The sequence below is a fragment of the Epargyreus clarus genome, unplaced genomic scaffold (genome assembly GCF_041222505.1).
Source record: "Epargyreus clarus isolate Ecla_fem2 unplaced genomic scaffold, WU_Ecla_fem_2.2 ptg000011l, whole genome shotgun sequence".
NCBI classification, from domain to species: Eukaryota; Metazoa; Arthropoda; class Insecta; order Lepidoptera; family Hesperiidae; genus Epargyreus; species Epargyreus clarus.
The window spans coordinates 7,704,379-7,721,593 of record NW_027332219.1 but is presented as its reverse complement, the minus strand read 5'-3'; the positions used below and the strand labels follow the sequence as shown (position 1 = coordinate 7,721,593).

At 31.1% G+C, this 17,215-nt stretch overlaps 1 protein-coding gene across 6 annotated transcripts in view; it reads left to right on the top strand.

The window, feature by feature from the left end:
* LOC140745932 (uncharacterized) overlaps nt 1–14,759 on the top strand; it is a 62,364-nt gene extending 47,605 nt beyond the window's left edge. The window contains exons 11-20 of one of the 6 annotated variants that reach the window (XR_012102719.1): nt 786–889; nt 1,769–1,789; nt 2,331–2,510; nt 3,189–3,283; nt 4,673–4,770; nt 5,403–5,490; nt 7,699–7,911; nt 8,334–8,486; nt 11,472–11,573; nt 13,142–14,759. Coding sequence is in view for 4 of the 6 variants with exons in the window: in XM_073077897.1 (XP_072933998.1) it covers nt 786–889; nt 1,769–1,789; nt 2,331–2,510; nt 3,189–3,283; nt 4,673–4,770; nt 5,403–5,490; nt 7,699–7,911; nt 8,334–8,486; nt 13,142–13,190 (1,001 nt within the window). In the remaining 2 variants the exon portion in view is untranslated. Of the gene's footprint in view, nt 1–785; nt 890–1,768; nt 1,790–2,330; nt 2,511–3,188; nt 3,284–4,672; nt 4,771–5,402; nt 5,491–7,698; nt 7,912–8,333; nt 8,487–11,471; nt 11,593–13,141 lie in introns of all 6 variants that reach the window. The other 5 variants (XR_012102718.1, XM_073077898.1, XM_073077897.1 and 2 more) reach the window with 5 other exon arrangements.
* Nucleotides 14,760–17,215: the final 2,456 nt, after the last annotated feature.

Here is a 17,215-nt window from a genome sequence, read left to right as displayed (position 1 = left end):
TTTGAAGGGTGTGGTAAGGGAGATAGACTTTTCCGAGGCGTTCCAGCTTAGTCCTCAGGGGTAGTGGCGCATCTGTGGCCGACTTTAGGTAGGAATATCTAATCCTATCTGGGGTTGATTACAGATGTCCATGGGCGGCAGTAGCCACTTACCATCAGGTGGACTGCATGCTCGTCTGCTAAACTTATATTTAAAAAAATGTTTGATTCAATTTGTACATATTTGATTATATTTGTGTATACTCTACATAACTACTACTCATGCTTCTTATCACAGACACCCGTATTATTCAGAATGTTGGAATGAATTGCATGTTCTTAAACGAACTAGCAGACAAGCTTACTAGCGGACATCTGTAATCAACCCTAGGCAAGATTAAATTCCTATCTGAGATCGGCTACAGGTTTGTTTCTAACCTAACCTAACCTGAGAGCTAACCTGATACGCCGCGTAAAAGTATGTCTCCTTAGCCACACACTTCAAATCAGAACACAGCGTCACTTAACCGCTGTAAGGCAGAAATAGGTGTGACATTGGTGCCGCCAGAGCTGAAGTACTAGAATTTTACTACCATAATTTTATTCAATAGCGAAATAATACAGGCGGTTTTTTTTAAATGAACTCGTTCGATTCCCAACAAGGACAGTAGGTTTATAAAAAGTATATGTACTAACATGATTTTAGTTTGCATCAACTTCGGTAACTCCTTTGAGAAAATTTCACTTTTTCTTCTACCGTCAAAACACTAAAAAAATCACCCTGTATATGAGAAAAATATTTTCTAGGACACGACGCAAGTCAGCTAACAGAATCAGCTTTACGAGAGCTAGAGCTGAGCCCCACCAGCGCCGCGAACAAATCCACTCTCATCATACACTCCGTACAACGGGTGAGTGTTGCCAGTAATTATAATTATACTCCGCGCCAAACTGCTAGTCCGCTCTGAAGTCGTTGCGAGCAGGTAGTCATACAATTTGCTATGGCGACGCGATTCATTTCTATATTCAGAGCGGACTAGCAGTTTTACGCGGACTATACCTCGATGTGATTACACATTTGCATATAATTGTAATTACCACATTAATAATTTACAAAGTTGTGTGATTATTTTATGTGACTTTTGTTTCAGTGTGTGATTTTTCTTTCAGTGATTTTTTGTTTAAAATGTGTTTTTCATGTTATTTTTGTCTAAGTATATTGTATATGTCTACTTTGAGATTTGTGAAAACTTAAATAAAATATCTATTAAAATACTCGGCGTAATGCCTTTTATTAATAATTAATCTATCCAATTTTTGCCTATCAAAAAACGAAATTTGAGAGCTTCTATATTTATATCTTTGATAGGTAAAACGTTGGATAGATTGTTTATTGGTCACGGACTTCTAACATACGAAAACGAATTTGAAAATATGTGAATGACGGTTTGTTTTGGTCGAATGTTGGCATATACAATATATTATTTTATATTATAAAATTTAAAATATGCGAATATTGTAATTAATAATTAAGAAATATGTTATTTAAATTGGTCATATTTATAGACATTTAAACAATTTGAGTTTGGAGTTGTGAAAAATAATGTTAGGTTTTAAATAATTTTCCCAAAATTTAGGAAAAGTGATAGACAAAATTATAAAACATATTTTTATTTCTTTAAATATGACTAATTACAAAAATATATTATTTCTTTCCAATTTGTTTTATGTTTCTAAAAAATATGTTTTTTCATCCCCTGCATGCTTTTCGACAATGGCAACCATCGTAGGAACCGATGAAGTCCATTAAGGTGAGTTTCGCTTGAAATATTTCTATAGATTATAATAAATTTAGATGAGTTTTTGAATATCCTACACGCAATTATCGCCCTTATGTTAAATAATATTCCTTGTAAATATTCCGATTAGTTTCGTAGCATGTATTAGAAAAGTAGAGATCGTGTTACTAAATGTAATTATTGTTTTTGAATGTTTTTGGAAATTATTATCTGTGGAAAATACTAAATTATTATAAAAAAATAAAACATTGAGTTTTATCATATGCTTTATTTTAATTTAGGAGAAATAATATATTTAACTAAGTAAATTTAGTGGCAAATTTGAAATGTTAATTTCAGTGGTTCTTTTTTTTAATTTATCATTGTCAAAATGGTCGTAAAACCAAGAAGCCATTCCATAGAAGAAAACTATGTATTTTTTTTTTTGTAGACACAAAACGTTTATATAATCATTTTTTATTTTTTTTTAAATAAAAACAAATAAACACAGATAATAAATTCCCGAAACCGTGTGCCGTGTTACCATACTAACCCTCCAAAAACTCCCAAAAAGGTGGAATTAACTGATTCCGGGAAATTCATCGAAGTGGAGAGAGAAGCCATAGAGGCAGCCCAAGATCAGACCATAGACACGACGGTCGAGGACAAAGACAAGACCAGTCCGAAAGAATCTCCCGCCAAAAGTGTCAGGATAAAGGAAAATGGCGCGAAAGCCAATGGCGATACGGAGCCGGTAATGTTGCAGCATGATTTGTTTTTAATGTTTTATTACTAATTTTATTGTTAACACGCTTAATTATAGGAAATAAAATGATAATTTATTTACGATGTATCTATTAAAATACTTTTTAAATTAAAAAATATTAAAATGTTATCTATGGTACTTGTTGCTTATGACAAAAACTTAAACAAGCACAGATACATTATATTTGTTGTCAAGGCACATTAATTCAATAAATTGTCGTAAAATATTATTTTGTTAATTAAAATTTATTTAATTAATTTAATGTAATATTGTTAAATCTTTATTCGTAATAATATTTAATAAAGTAAACAATATAATTATTAATAAAAAGGCACAGGACTAATAAATATTTATCTCGTCATATATAGAATTCACGAAAATGTAATTAATAATTATTTTTCTCGCCGTATATTAAAATACAATCTTATATATAAAATTCTCGTGTCACAGTGTTAGTTACCGTACTCCGAAACGGCTTTACCGACTTTCACCAAATTTTATATGCATATTCAGTAGGTCTGAGAATCGACTACTATCTATTTTTCATACCCCTAAGTGATAGGGGTTGTTCACACTTAACCTTTTTTATTTATATGGAAACACAACGTTTGCCGGGTCAGCTAGTAATTAATAATAATAAACTAAATAATAATAATAATTCAACAGCAAGGTGACTACGTGAATAACCAAGAGAACTCTCCTCCTGAACCCGCCCCTCGACAGAAAAGAAGAAGGGACTTCTTTGGCACTATTAAGAGAAGGTAAGAGAAGTTATTGACATGAAAATATTTCATGCTTGACTCATAGATTATAGTCTGATTCATAATTAGGTGTCCAAAATGTAAACAAAGAAATGTCATTGTCAAAATTAACAAGAAACACAAACTTTAACAAACTCAACAAAAAACGAAAATTTAACAAATATACACAAATTAACAAACGCATTATGTAAACAAGAAAACATTAGAGTTTGATCACAATCACGAAAATAAATAATATCATTTACGAAACTTAAAAATGACACAAGAAATGTCTTGGATTCCGATTGTGTTACCATTATCACATTTTAATTTTCTACCATAAACTTTGTTTTTTATTATTATTACTGTATGGAACGAAATTGAGGTGATATAAATATTAGAAAATGTGAATTAATCTTAATTTATTTTGATTATTATTTTATTATTGTTGTATTACTTTAATATCGTCAAAAAAACTACCATTTGAAACAAATTTTCTTGACATGTCAACACCTTTGTTTACATTTTGGACACCTAATTATGAATCAGACTATAGTAAGTATATTCACTCCTAACAAGAAAATGTAACCAGTTCTGACAATTGAAATTCTCACTGTCATCTATTTTCGTGTTTGAAAAATATTAAAAAAAAATATATTTTGATGAGGTAATGTCGCCAGCGTTTTGGGGACTCTACCAAAGGACAGCAATTTGGATGAAGCTTATTATATTTAATTTATTTTTCATACATAACTATTTTATTTAAATAATTGTAATTTTTAATTTAAGTTATCTATACAAATCTACAAATAAATTGAAATATGTCTGTTTGTAATCTCAATACATTTATAATTAAAGAAAATTATAAACATACACGTTTTTATTAGCTTGGATCGTATCTATCTATCTATGTATGTATTTATGTATGTATGTATGTATGTATGTAACGGAATCTTTGAACTCGATTTTTACCCACTTTGATCGGTCCTATTAATTTAAAATTTTGAACAATTATCAAGAGCCGATGACAATACACGATTTTAATAATTTTATCCCATTCTCCTCATCAGGATCGTCAGGAATCAGGACAAAGATTTTTCTTGTGCGATTCTAGCGTGGTTTTTAGTTGTCTTCTTCTTTTTCTTCTATCTAAATATATATAACTCAAAGGTGACTGACTGACATAGTGATGTATCAACGCACAGCCCAAACCACTGGACGGATCTGGCTGAAATTTGGCATGCAGGTAGATGTTATGACGTAGGTATCCGCTTACAAAGGATTTTGATCAATTGTACCCCCAAGGGGATAAAATAGGGGATGAAAATATTACTTCATAACGCGAGGGAAGCCGCGGACAAAAGCTCGTTAAAGTATGATTATTTTACTTACCAGTTAAATTGTTTCCAGACTGGGCAGATCGCGCACCCGCGGTGCTTCGTTAGAACTGACTGACTCTGAAGCTGAGAACCGCCTGAGGAGTGTCAGTGCTGAGAGGAACAGCCATGGTGAGTACATGGATGAAGGTGGTAGAACCCTTTGTGGTTCGACTCCGGCGGCACCACCCCCACACCTATTTCTACCTAATAACAGCAGTGTTAGGCGCTGCTGTGTTCCGGTTTGAAGGGTGTGGTGAGGGAGACAGACTTTTCAGAGGCGTTCCAGCTTAGTCCTTAGGGGTAGCGGCGCATCTGTGGCCGACCTCAGTTTGGAATATCTAATCCTATCTGGGGTTGATTACAGATGTCCATGAGCGGCAGTAGCCACTTACCATCAAGTGGACTGCATGCTCGTCTACTCCATATTATAAATTAAAAAAATCTATTCAACGTCTACCAAAAGTTGAAATTTAGGGAATCAATTTTTGGTACACCTATTATCTATCAATTCAATCTATTCAATCGGGAAGCAATTAAAATAATCGGGAATCACAATTAAATATTTTGTCTTATTTGAACAACTTTTGTCTCCTAGAAATTGTCGAATTTTCATTTTTGATAGACAAAAATTAAATAGATTACAGATAGATTATTAATAGCGGGTATGCACTTGATGCATCTATTCAACTGCAATCTTATAAATATTTAACACCCTTATAAAACTACAAAATACATTTTACATTTACATTTTTCCCTTACAGACAAAGCCCTGTCACTGCCAAACAGGAACGTTTATTCCGCGGGAGCTTCGCCCGCGCAGTCTGGAGACGAATCTAGGACATCTAGGAGGTATGTATGGACCTAAATAGGGGTAGGATTTAAGGAAAAAGGGGGGTAGGCTTAAGGAGTGGGGGGTGATAAGATGTAAAGGGGGCGTATAAGATAGGGAAAAAGGGACGCTTGGGGTGGATTGGGGGTGATGAGTTGTAAAGGTAGTTTATGGGGTAGGGGTGATGAGTTGTTGAGGTAGGTTGTGGGGTAGGGGTTATAAGTTGTAGAGGTAGATTATGGGGTAGGGGTGATGAGTTGTAGAGGTAGCTTATGGGGTGATGAGTTGTAGAGGGTTCGTAAGGATAATGGAGTGATGATGAGGTTTAGTTTAAGAGACGGGGTAGTAAGTTAAAATGGTTCATCACCAAGTTAAGATATATTTTTATAGAAACTGTGTAAAACTGTTAGACGGGGTGATATGTGCTGTCCTATTGTGCAAGAGAACTATATGCTATACTTGTGATATTGGTGGTAGTTCTTTTGTCTATTTCGTGCTGTTGTGATGTATATATATCGCCTTACGAGACTACTACGAAATACAAGTCCCTCTTAAAAGGGGGATATTTTTATTTACAAAGCTTAGATGAGTGTATGAACACTGCGTATGAAAATAGTTATGACGCCCTATTTTGGAGTAGTTATCTGTTAAACAATATAATATAAAAAATTCCCATAATTTCGGGAAATTTACGAATATAATATATTTACTCTCGTCTTAAATAGTGTACTGGTAATACTTGACCCTAGCTCTTAGAAGGCGAAAAAGCTAAAATAAACTAGATTTTTCGGATTAAATCTATTTTATCATCTGCGTGGTAAAGCGGTCACTATACCAGTCTGACACACAGAAGGTTTTGGGTTCGAACCCCGGCCTGACATATCTAATTGTTCATTTTAGATTTCTGTGCTGGGTCTGTGTGTTTGTGTCTTTGTGTGTGTCCATGGCACCCACAACACACAAACAAACCTAGTTTGAAGCTACGAGTGTAGAAAGCATAATAACAATTAATCTTTAAGCAAATTTAGACGATGTAAAAATGCGCTTTGCGCTTGCAAAAACAATTGGCTAAACTAAAAAATAATACTTAAGCATGGCAAGACTGTATTATTTCTAACAATAAAGCTGTAATTGCAATAACAATTTAAGACTAATTAATTGCAAGTAGTGAAATTTGGAATGGGTTACAGAAGTCTTGGGTTCGATTCCCGTGAAGGCTTTTTGATTTATGCAAATTAGAATTGATTATGACTTATTTAAAATGTGAGAAAACTTACATGCTTTGTATGGTATGTGAAGAGTACCGACTCGCACTTGACCAAATGTGGACTATGGTCAAAATCTCAGTTTGAGGTCCCTTTGCCCAGCAGTGGGACAATAGTGGGATACGCTTATAACAAAATAATACCGTCTTGATACGCTACAATTTAGGAATTAATTATAAAATAATTTTAGGCAGGTATAGTCCGCGCCAAACTGCTAGTCCGCTCTGAAGTTGCGAGCAGGTGTAGTCATACAATTTGCTATGGCGACGCGACTCATATCTATATTCAGAGCGGACTAGCTTTACGCGGACTATAATACAGGCACTAATTGTGAATTTTCTCTTTTTTTCATCTGTCAACACTCACTTGCTGGGGGTAATCGCACTGCAACCTGGTAACATTGGATCTTCAAACTAATTGTTCTATTTTTAAAATATCATTATTTTTTTCAATGCATGCGTTTTCGCTTTATCATTTTTTTCTCCGCTTTGACTCTTTGCTTTTCATTTGATTTGATTTTTGCACTTAATTTTTTTTTGAATTCTCTTATTTGAACAAATTTTTAAACCTTCTTTTTTATATATTTCAATATTTTTTTTAAATATTTCCGTTTTAAAATATCTTGTTATCTTTTGTTATTTTTTCGTTTTTGTTTTAAAAAAAATTCTCACAATTTCCAAACCCTTAATTTCAAAATCGAAAACCTGTACCCAAACTTATTTTAAACCAACCCCCTTAATTTTAATTCCTTTTATTCCTTTTTTACACCCTTTTTTGTACTTAAATATGTTTCATTTGATCCAAACCTTAATCTAACCTAATTTCTACTTCCCTTTATACCGTTTATTCCCATATTAACCTAACCTAACCTAACCCTATACTATACTCTTTACCCTATTGTCCACCTACCTTACCCCCTCCCTCACCCCCTTCCCCCTTAAAAACCAAAAATTAACCCAAAAGGTCCTCTCTCAGCGAGGTCTCCGGATTCAGTACAGCATCAGCGCGGACCTTCATCCACGAGGCCTCGACCCTGGTGTTAGAGACCATAGAGGCTGGTATTAAGAAACACTACCTGGTGCCGCTGACGGTGGCACAGAGATCAAGATGGCGGCGGAAGGGGGTGAAGCTACACATCTATAATGAACACACGTTTATTGCTAAACATCTTAGCGGGTAAGTTGAGGGTTTCATAAAGTTATTTATATTAAAATTGTGTGACTTTTCGTAAAATGCACAATGGCGGTTTTTGTTTATCTAGGTGACATTATAAAGAAAACAAGTAAATACTAGTATATTATATAAGGATAGCACACGAGCATGCAGGCCATCTGATGGTAAATGGTCCTTGCCGCATGCACATCTGTAACCAGCTCCATATAGACAATATTTCTACTTGAAGCCGTTCATAGCTGCGTTGCTACGCTTGAGTACTAAGAAATTCTCATGTCAGCCAGTATACACACCCTTCCATCGAGATGCAAGGACTGTTACACGATAGAAATAGATTACCAAATAATTTATTAGTCTCAACAATCATATAACTAGGAACATAACACATTAATGCAATTATTCATCAATTTTCTATTATAAAACAGCGGCACAGTTTGCGAAGTGTGCAACAAGACGATAGCGCGGCGGCTCGGCAAGCAAGGCTACGAGTGCCGCGACTGTCAGCTGCGCTGCCACAAGCACTGCCACGTGAAGGTGCCTTCCACCTGCCCACAATCCACCGTGCAAAATATGGAGCTGTGAGTATAACTTGGCTGTATAGCGGTGATAACCTTTGCCTTTGACTGGCTGAATGAAGTTATATTTGAAAATTTAAAAAAGAATTGGCTGTATAGCGGTGATTATCTTTGCCTTTGACTGGCTGAATGAAGTTATATTTGAAATTTAAAAACAAAAAATGGCTGAATGACGTTATCTTTCAAAATTAAAAATAATTGGCTGTATAGCACTGATGATCTTTGCCGTAATTATTGCTGGCTGAATTAAATTGTTTCTGAAGAACTTAAAACTTATCAGCTTTAAAAAATAATATATTGGATGAATGGTGTTTTTGATCTTTGCTGAGTAATTTTAGACAAATACATAGTACGTTGATGAAAAATGTCTGTTAGCATTATGGTTAGCATTTATAATTTTCTTATCGAAAAGGAGTACTAACATTTTTCTACATTATTGTACTATTTTAAATAATAATAGGTATTTTACATAATTAATTAATTACCTCGTTAAAACGATAATATAATAAGAATAAATTTTAAAAATGGCGCCGAACTTTCCCGCCAATTCATCTATCAACAGTTTTTTTTTACTATAACCACTTTAGTATAAGATAATATTACTATAGGGATATTCTTTATATTATTATAGGGCATATTTATAACAATGTTTAACAAACTCTAGCAATAATTATTTTGCTGTTAGACTACAAGGAAGTGAACAGCTCCCGTACGAGGTACTCCGCTCGTTCTAGATGTAGACGCGCTTACTCATATATCAATGTTAACTTTAACTTTTCATATTTTTGGTAAGTGGTATTCGTACACATTTTTCGAAAAAAAAAACAAGGCAGACTGTCGGGCAAAATATTTAGGATTTTGGATTGCCAGATTTAATCAATTTGGAAATATTTTTTGTACACGGCAATGTTTTTAAAAAAAGAAAATATTATGACAAAAAGTATGTAATAAAATCGAAAATAAGTCCGAATGTCTGTCTTTTTAAGGGTTTTCATAGTCTTTAAACAAAATTATATTACACAGCACATGCAACACAAACTCCTAATTTTCAAATAATTCCTATTACAAAATTTGTGGGGTCTTCATAAAATAATTGTACCCTTAATTGGCTTTGAGATCCCAACCCCTTATCAAATTTACGCATTTTTGGCAAAGATTTTTGCTCGAAACACTTCCATTTCTAAATAGTATCCATGCTTGCAGGAAACCGTAGATAACATGAACCAATGCAATCATACGTTTCACTAGAAAGCAATTTTTCTTATATTTTATATCGATTTGTAAAGAAATAAACAAATCGAGATTTTTTCGAGATTTTTGGCAACATGAACGGTTAATTTAGCTTATAATCTGGCAATACATCAAATGTTGCCATTTAAAGACAATCTGCCAAAAATCTCGTAAAACACATTACGTATAAATCATTTCTGCTATATAGCTTATATGTATTTATTTTGTTAACGCTGCCAAGGTCCCATTCCCATAGCTTTGGAAATGGAAGGTACTTATGTAGTTTCTTATATTTTAACATTTGGTTAATTACAAAATTGGACACAGTTATCACAATTACCAAGTCAAACATAAATACGAAAATATAAAAAGATTTGTAGAATTAGTACGTGAGTAAAGGGCATTCAAAAAAAGTAAAAAGTTATTACTAAAGGCTGATATTGATAAATAAAATTAACGATCTTTCCCGCCCATTTTTAACATCTGACCAAAGTAATGAAACAGCGTAATAATACCCTAATAGTTCCATTAACATCGATAGATAATATATTATATTTCATTAGTATTAATGTTTCACGTGTAATAGAATAGTGTCATACTTAATAATAATAATACTCGTAATCATAGATTAGTAAAGATTACTCACTCCTAACAAGAAAATGTATCCAGTTTTGAGAATTGATATAGTTGCGTAAAAAAGTTTTGCCACGTCTCCGTGCTAAAATGTCCCTAAATTATTTGAAATTATTATTATAAATTATTTATTTATTATGTAAATTCATGTAAATTACGCAGTATTAGTTATTTATTCGTAAATTTTCTCTAAAAATGTTTTTATTTGTCAAGAATTCAAAAAAAAGAACTTACGATAATAAGCCATTTGTGGCTTCATTCAATTTCAAGGCGGCGAAGTATCTTTACTAATCTATGCTCGTAATATACTTTTTAAAAAGTAGTTAATAAGTAAAAGGACTCATGATAAATACTGATAAATACTATATAAATACTATATAAATATAATTCCGTGTGTGCAATAGTCTTTTTATGTGTAGTGTGTCCAGTTTAAATGCACTTTTTACACTGAAAACAAATTAAAAAGTTGTTTTTAGAATTTTATATGTGATCTCAATATATCATAGATTGTAATGAATTGTCAAATATTAGAACAACAGATACCATAAAATTAAAAATAGCCAATTAGCAATTACATAGCTACAATTGTAAGTAATACTCTATTATAAATGTAACATTGTAACTATTTGTTTAAACTCTTCAATATGTCAGCTCGGATTATTTTATTGCTGTTTTTTCTAAGAAAAACAAAACCACATTTCATTTTAGTGTGTTCATTTTAAATCATAATTTAGATTTTAGACATTTATTTTGAAAAAAAAAAGATTTTAAAATAATCATGTAGTTGATAGTTGGTTATATTTAAAATATTTCTTTGAATTAAATGTTTATAACATATATATTATTACCTATATACATAGTAGATATGTCGAAAAATATACCATAAAATAGTTAAGCTTAAAAAGCCATATTCATATTGGCAACATTTTATCATGCAAAAATATTCTTGCTGTTAGAACAACCTAGTACTTAGTTCCGCAAAGTAGAAAGATAGATTTTTAAAAGCACAGCATTCTTTAGTACTTTTCTTCACGCAAACAAAAAATAGCTTAAATTAGTTACTATACGTACGTAGAATATATATAGTGTAGTACTTACATACTAACATACAAATTATTCTTCTAGATCCATGCTCCCCGTGCTAAATGAATAGTCAACCTAAGAGAAGACTGCAAGAAAAAATCCAAAAAAATATAAAAAAAATATTTACAAGCATATGCCGTTCAGGTTCTTTACAAATATTAAAGTTTGTAGTTTCGACGTATAGTTGTCTGGCTTATTCACGAGCATGCTGTTCAGTTTTCAATGTTTTGTGTGTCACGTTTAAGTATTAACACTTATGATGCCAGTGTTGCCAGCACCTTTGATTTTCCCCGTATGTTGTTAAAATCCTAAACTCAAAACAACCTTAAAACTAATAAAAGACATTCTGATCCCACAAAAAATCCGCAAATCGATGTTTGCTATTTCATTTATTTGTTAATAAACATATTCTGATCCCACAAATCCGCAAATCGATATGTTTGCTATTTCATATATTTATTACCCTTAAAAAAAGGGGAAAATTCGTATGTTGGCTACACTTAACACACATCTAATCGATGTTGCTATGTTGCATTTTTATTTTCCGTTAAAAAACAATATGTCATATTTTTTTTTGTTTGTTGTTGTCATATTTTTGAATTCCAAAATCATGTTTAATATAGAGCTGGGTAAGTTGTGGAGCATACTTGCCCTCGATGTTCCATTGCGGATGTTGTAAAAAAATTGTTGCAGTTATCTACTGATTTTTAATTTGAGAGACAACCATTACATCGGGGTTAAAGTTTCGAGTAAAGTTATATGAATATCTATTAAGATATTCATATAACTTTATTATAAATATTAATTTAATTATATAACAAGTTTAAATAATAGTTATATATCATTTTAGCATTAAGAAATAATTTTACTTATAATATTACTTGTAATAATTATTTTATTTAGTTTTTATTCCATATATAAGTATTTACTAAATATCCAATCAATACATAATTATATTTTATTTTAACCTTTAAAATGTTAATGTTATGTTTAAACATAAAAGTTTAAACTTTTAAGTTGTGTTTCGAATTAAAAATCAGAATTTATTAACAGCTACAGTTCCTTATTACTGATATCATTGATGCGGTACTGATGTCACTGACGGACCATACTGACGTTACTGATGTAACAAAATCATGCTAAATTATGTCTGAGTTGCCCCTTTTAATTTGTGATTTATTTTTGCTGTTTCCTTGTATATACTGTCTTAAAGTTGTTGTTTTGTTGTTGAAGTAAAACTTCTTTAAGGATTTTAGAAATTCAAACTATTTTGGATGTAAATAAATTTCAGTAAAGTTAAAAGTTTAACGTTTAAATATTTCCTCACTTTAAAAAATACATTAAGTATATACATATTATAGTATCATTTGTAAATTAATATTTACGATTCTTATTTAGTTAATATAAATCTATAGTATCATAATAGAAGAAAATAATACCCAAATTATGTATTGTTGTCTATTGATGTAAATAAATATTTCTAATTAAGTGTTAATCAATTATATTCTTCATGGATCCTACAAAATTTTAAAAACACGTATGTAATATGTAATATTACATACTAAAAATAAACTACACGTATGTAATATTACATATTACATACGTGTAGTTTATTTTTTTAATATGCTACAACCGTCAAAGAAGTTTTACTTCAACCGCCTGCAAATTTTTACGCATTATTTTGTATTATTAACTATATTTCTCTGTTCCAGGGCCTACATCTCATCTCCGTACACAGACAAGAACATACGAATGTTGTGAGTTTGTCACTCGTCGATCGCTTGAGCACAAATCATCAACTTACCAGCTACTTAAATTATTAAAATTATTATGGAATATACACAAAATATTTCTAAGTACAACACTTATGTACTCCACTATATACATTATATAGGCTTTTTTACAAATATTTATTTATAATTGTAACATTATAACTAGTTTTAAGTAACAAAAAGTAGTGGATCTGTCCCTATATGAATACATTCTTGAAAATTTTCTCCTATACGCTTCTGACACTATCGGCGATGAAATAATTGTTAGATTAGTTTAGATAACGCTAGAGCCCACCTGTAGCAATTCTTTACGGCATCATTCATAAATCCATCATTTTATCTCTACATTGTGAAATTCTGTGACGTTAGCCAAAGTATGGATAGAGGATGTTCTGTAACATCGCTACCTCAGTTCTTCAATACGCAGTGTATTAAATGAAGTTACCAGATTGTAAATCTTTATGTTTCTGTTATTTTATATTGTTTACGTATTCTCTGTGCAACTCCTCTGAGGATTGCGAAGTCAATGTATACTTATTTAGTTTTAAGTGCTTAACGCACAAATCGATCTGTGTTGTCAGTAAGTGCAATATTTAACTGTCACCCGCGCTTGAAGCTTGAAATGTTAAACTACTTCTGTAGGAAATTTCGGATGGCAACACTTACCAGTGACCATAATTGATCCTTAAGTTCTTAAGTAAGGTTTTATTTTCCGTGAGTGACTGATTTGACTAGGTAATCGTCCATTTTGCTGACAAGGCTAATTATAGTGCCTAAATATGATTATGCGCATTTCGCGACGCCTAAAACATGTTGTCACAAAATTGGACACCTTTTATGAAAGGATTACTTGCTACAAGTACTATGAGTGGAAAACAAGAACGAAAAAATATAAAAATTAAAAAACAAAGTCTATATGTCAGTTACAGGAAAAATAAACTTAAGTTGACAATACAACAAAATATATACTAATTTATTAAATCGATAAAAGCACAAATAATAATTTATTTTTCAAATTCTCGAATATAATTTAAGACTGTAATATTTTGAATTATAATATTATTGTAAACACGACAAATTATATTTATAACAGATATTATATGTCTAGATGGAACGTCAAGTTTAGAAGGCATTAAAATGTTTTACCTTATCTGTTTAAATTATCCCGCCATATTTTAATATCTGTGGCGTCACAACATTATGTTCACATTTACATTTTAATTGAATAATTAACTAATGGACAAGAATCAAATCAAAATTGACTCAATTTAACTCTTCATGCGTCCCATCTACACATAAAAATATTAATATTTTTATTTCAAAAATATTAAAAATATTACAGAGTATTTGTAGCAGAGTAGCCTCCGTATATTTTACGTTAAAATTGTTTACATTATTAATAACATGACAAATGTACACAATATCTTTTGTATAAGGTTGTTAAAGCATAATCTGTATGTGATTATGTCCGATGAAATGATATATTATTATTTATAAATGTTGGCAATGTGTTTCTTTAATTTTATTTTCCTCTTTTTAATAAAAAATACATTTTTTATTACGTCGTTTTATTTTTGTGTAATGATTAAAAAAATAAGCGTATATTATGAGCAGGTTTTACTTTTTTTACTATAAAATTTTTGAGTCCCATTCATATACTATAGATAGCAATTCGAAAGAGTCAGAGCATAGTATACGTGTGTTAGAGCGAGATAGACAGGCGAGACCATTCACGTATAGGCTATCAGCCTGTATCAGCCTGATGTTTGTTGTGGTAAAAACAAATCTCGCTTATTTTTAAAGATTTCTGATTAAAAAGTGCAAAAACAGTGTTTGGTAGAACTGATTGGTCCCGGTTGTGTTTAATAAAATTTAATAGATAGATAGGTATTTTTTGGAATAACTCTATCTTACTTACATCCATATGGCATCACTACTATAGGGTATATTAATTAATAAAACAAGAAAATCACTTAGTAATCAATTTATTGACTCCAGCGTATGTACATACAACAGTAAGCTATCTTTACCGTAAACGCCATCACACCATTCAAGATACATCCTTTAAATAGATAATACAATGCAAAACAGTTGAATCTAGGAACTACGGGAAAATCAGTATTCTGCAAATTATTTTCTGAAGTACAGAAATAATGTCCCAATAAGTGACTACATAACGTATTGATAAACAATATAGTGTTAGAGGAATATTATCGTAGATTACATTTTAATATGTAACGAGTACTCGTCTGTGGTTTAATTTTTTTTTTGCTGATATATTGATCCAAACATTGATCGTGAGTACAAGTTACATATCCAAACAATAAAACGGTTCAGTTAAAAAATTTCCTATCACCCTTTTGGGGATCTTTCATAGAAGGGTATTTAGGAATTGCAAACTTAAAACTTTCGATGTTTAGAAAATATTTTTTTAAAACAAAGTAATTGAGAAATCTTTGGTTAATTTTTAAAAAAATTTAACCGAAAATTCAAGTCAAAACATTCCAAATTGGAAAAAAAGCTCTTCGACCAAAATATCCGGTTTTAAATTTGCAACAATCAGGTTATATAAAGCCAAGCAGACTATACTAACATTGCTTTTAAAAATACAGGCCGATTCGAAAATTTAATGCCAACATTTATACCACTACCGGCGTTTACAGCTACCCAACCAAACCTCACTTCAATAGTCATCCATTGATATTTCCATACAATAATAGTACATATAGTACCTCACTATCATTACAATTATAATATATAAGTCGTTTTTCTCCTTTACGTAGAATATTTAAATAAAAGATTATATTATTAAAGGAGCGTGCGTATTATTGCAAAATTGTTAAAAAATGTAAATAAAAATCCAAAAAAATATTCAGCCTTTAAATTTTAAAACCAAACGAAAAATAAGGGAAACCAAAAAAAACAAAAGCAGTACGATCACAAAAAAATATATAATTCGTTACAAAATATTTACAATAATCGGAGTGACTACAAAAAATAATAATTAGGACGAAATCTGAAAACAAGTACAACACAATATGGTAACCTATTCTAGCGCTGATCTACGGTCCGTACTTAAAACGTTTCCAAATAAATACAAGGAAATAATAAATACACATTATCATTATTATATCTCGACAAGGATCATAATTAACGTGACTATTAATCTTAACAGGTAAAAAAATACAAAGCAAAAGTTTAAAAATGTTTTATTATTTCGTATATTTTTTGGTAATTAAATTTAAAAAATTATAATATTAAAATTGTCAGCAAGAGGCAAATAAGTATGACCATGTTAGTTATTTACTTTAATTTTCTGAACTAAACACTATAAAAACTTCAAACAAAAACAACTATTTGACGAAAGAAATTTTACCATTAAACAAATGGGAAATCATTAAATTCCCTTATATATATGAGAAATTTACTTAACTGGCAATACCAGTCATCTGTCAACTTTGACAGAACCGAAACGTCATTTATGATCCTTGTCGAAACATTTTCAAAAAACATCACTGAATTTATCAATCATTAATCATTATAACACAAATGCAACCGCGTCATTAAATTGTAGTCTTTAATAACACAAATGAATTATCGTAAATGTATTAAATCATATTAGGTATAAGCGTATTACATTTTGTAATATTATCATATCATTGTCTATCGGCGCACGCAGTGCTGGGGCCAAGTTCGTAACGAACCGACCGCCGCGAAATAAACGCTACATTCAAACTATATAACACTAAAAAAAATATGAAACTAAATGCCTATCATCATGGCATACACATGTTTTTAAAAATTTCACACGACGAAAAATAAATATTAATCTTTGACGTGATTGAGACCAATACAAAATAAACATTCAACTGTTAGTAGAATCCAACTAAAATTTGGTTATTCATAGTTATATTTTACTTTTTAATACTATCCCATTTATTTTATCTTACACATTACAATAGTTATATAAATATCACTAAGTTAATCACCATCTATAGTGGATGCGTATAAACT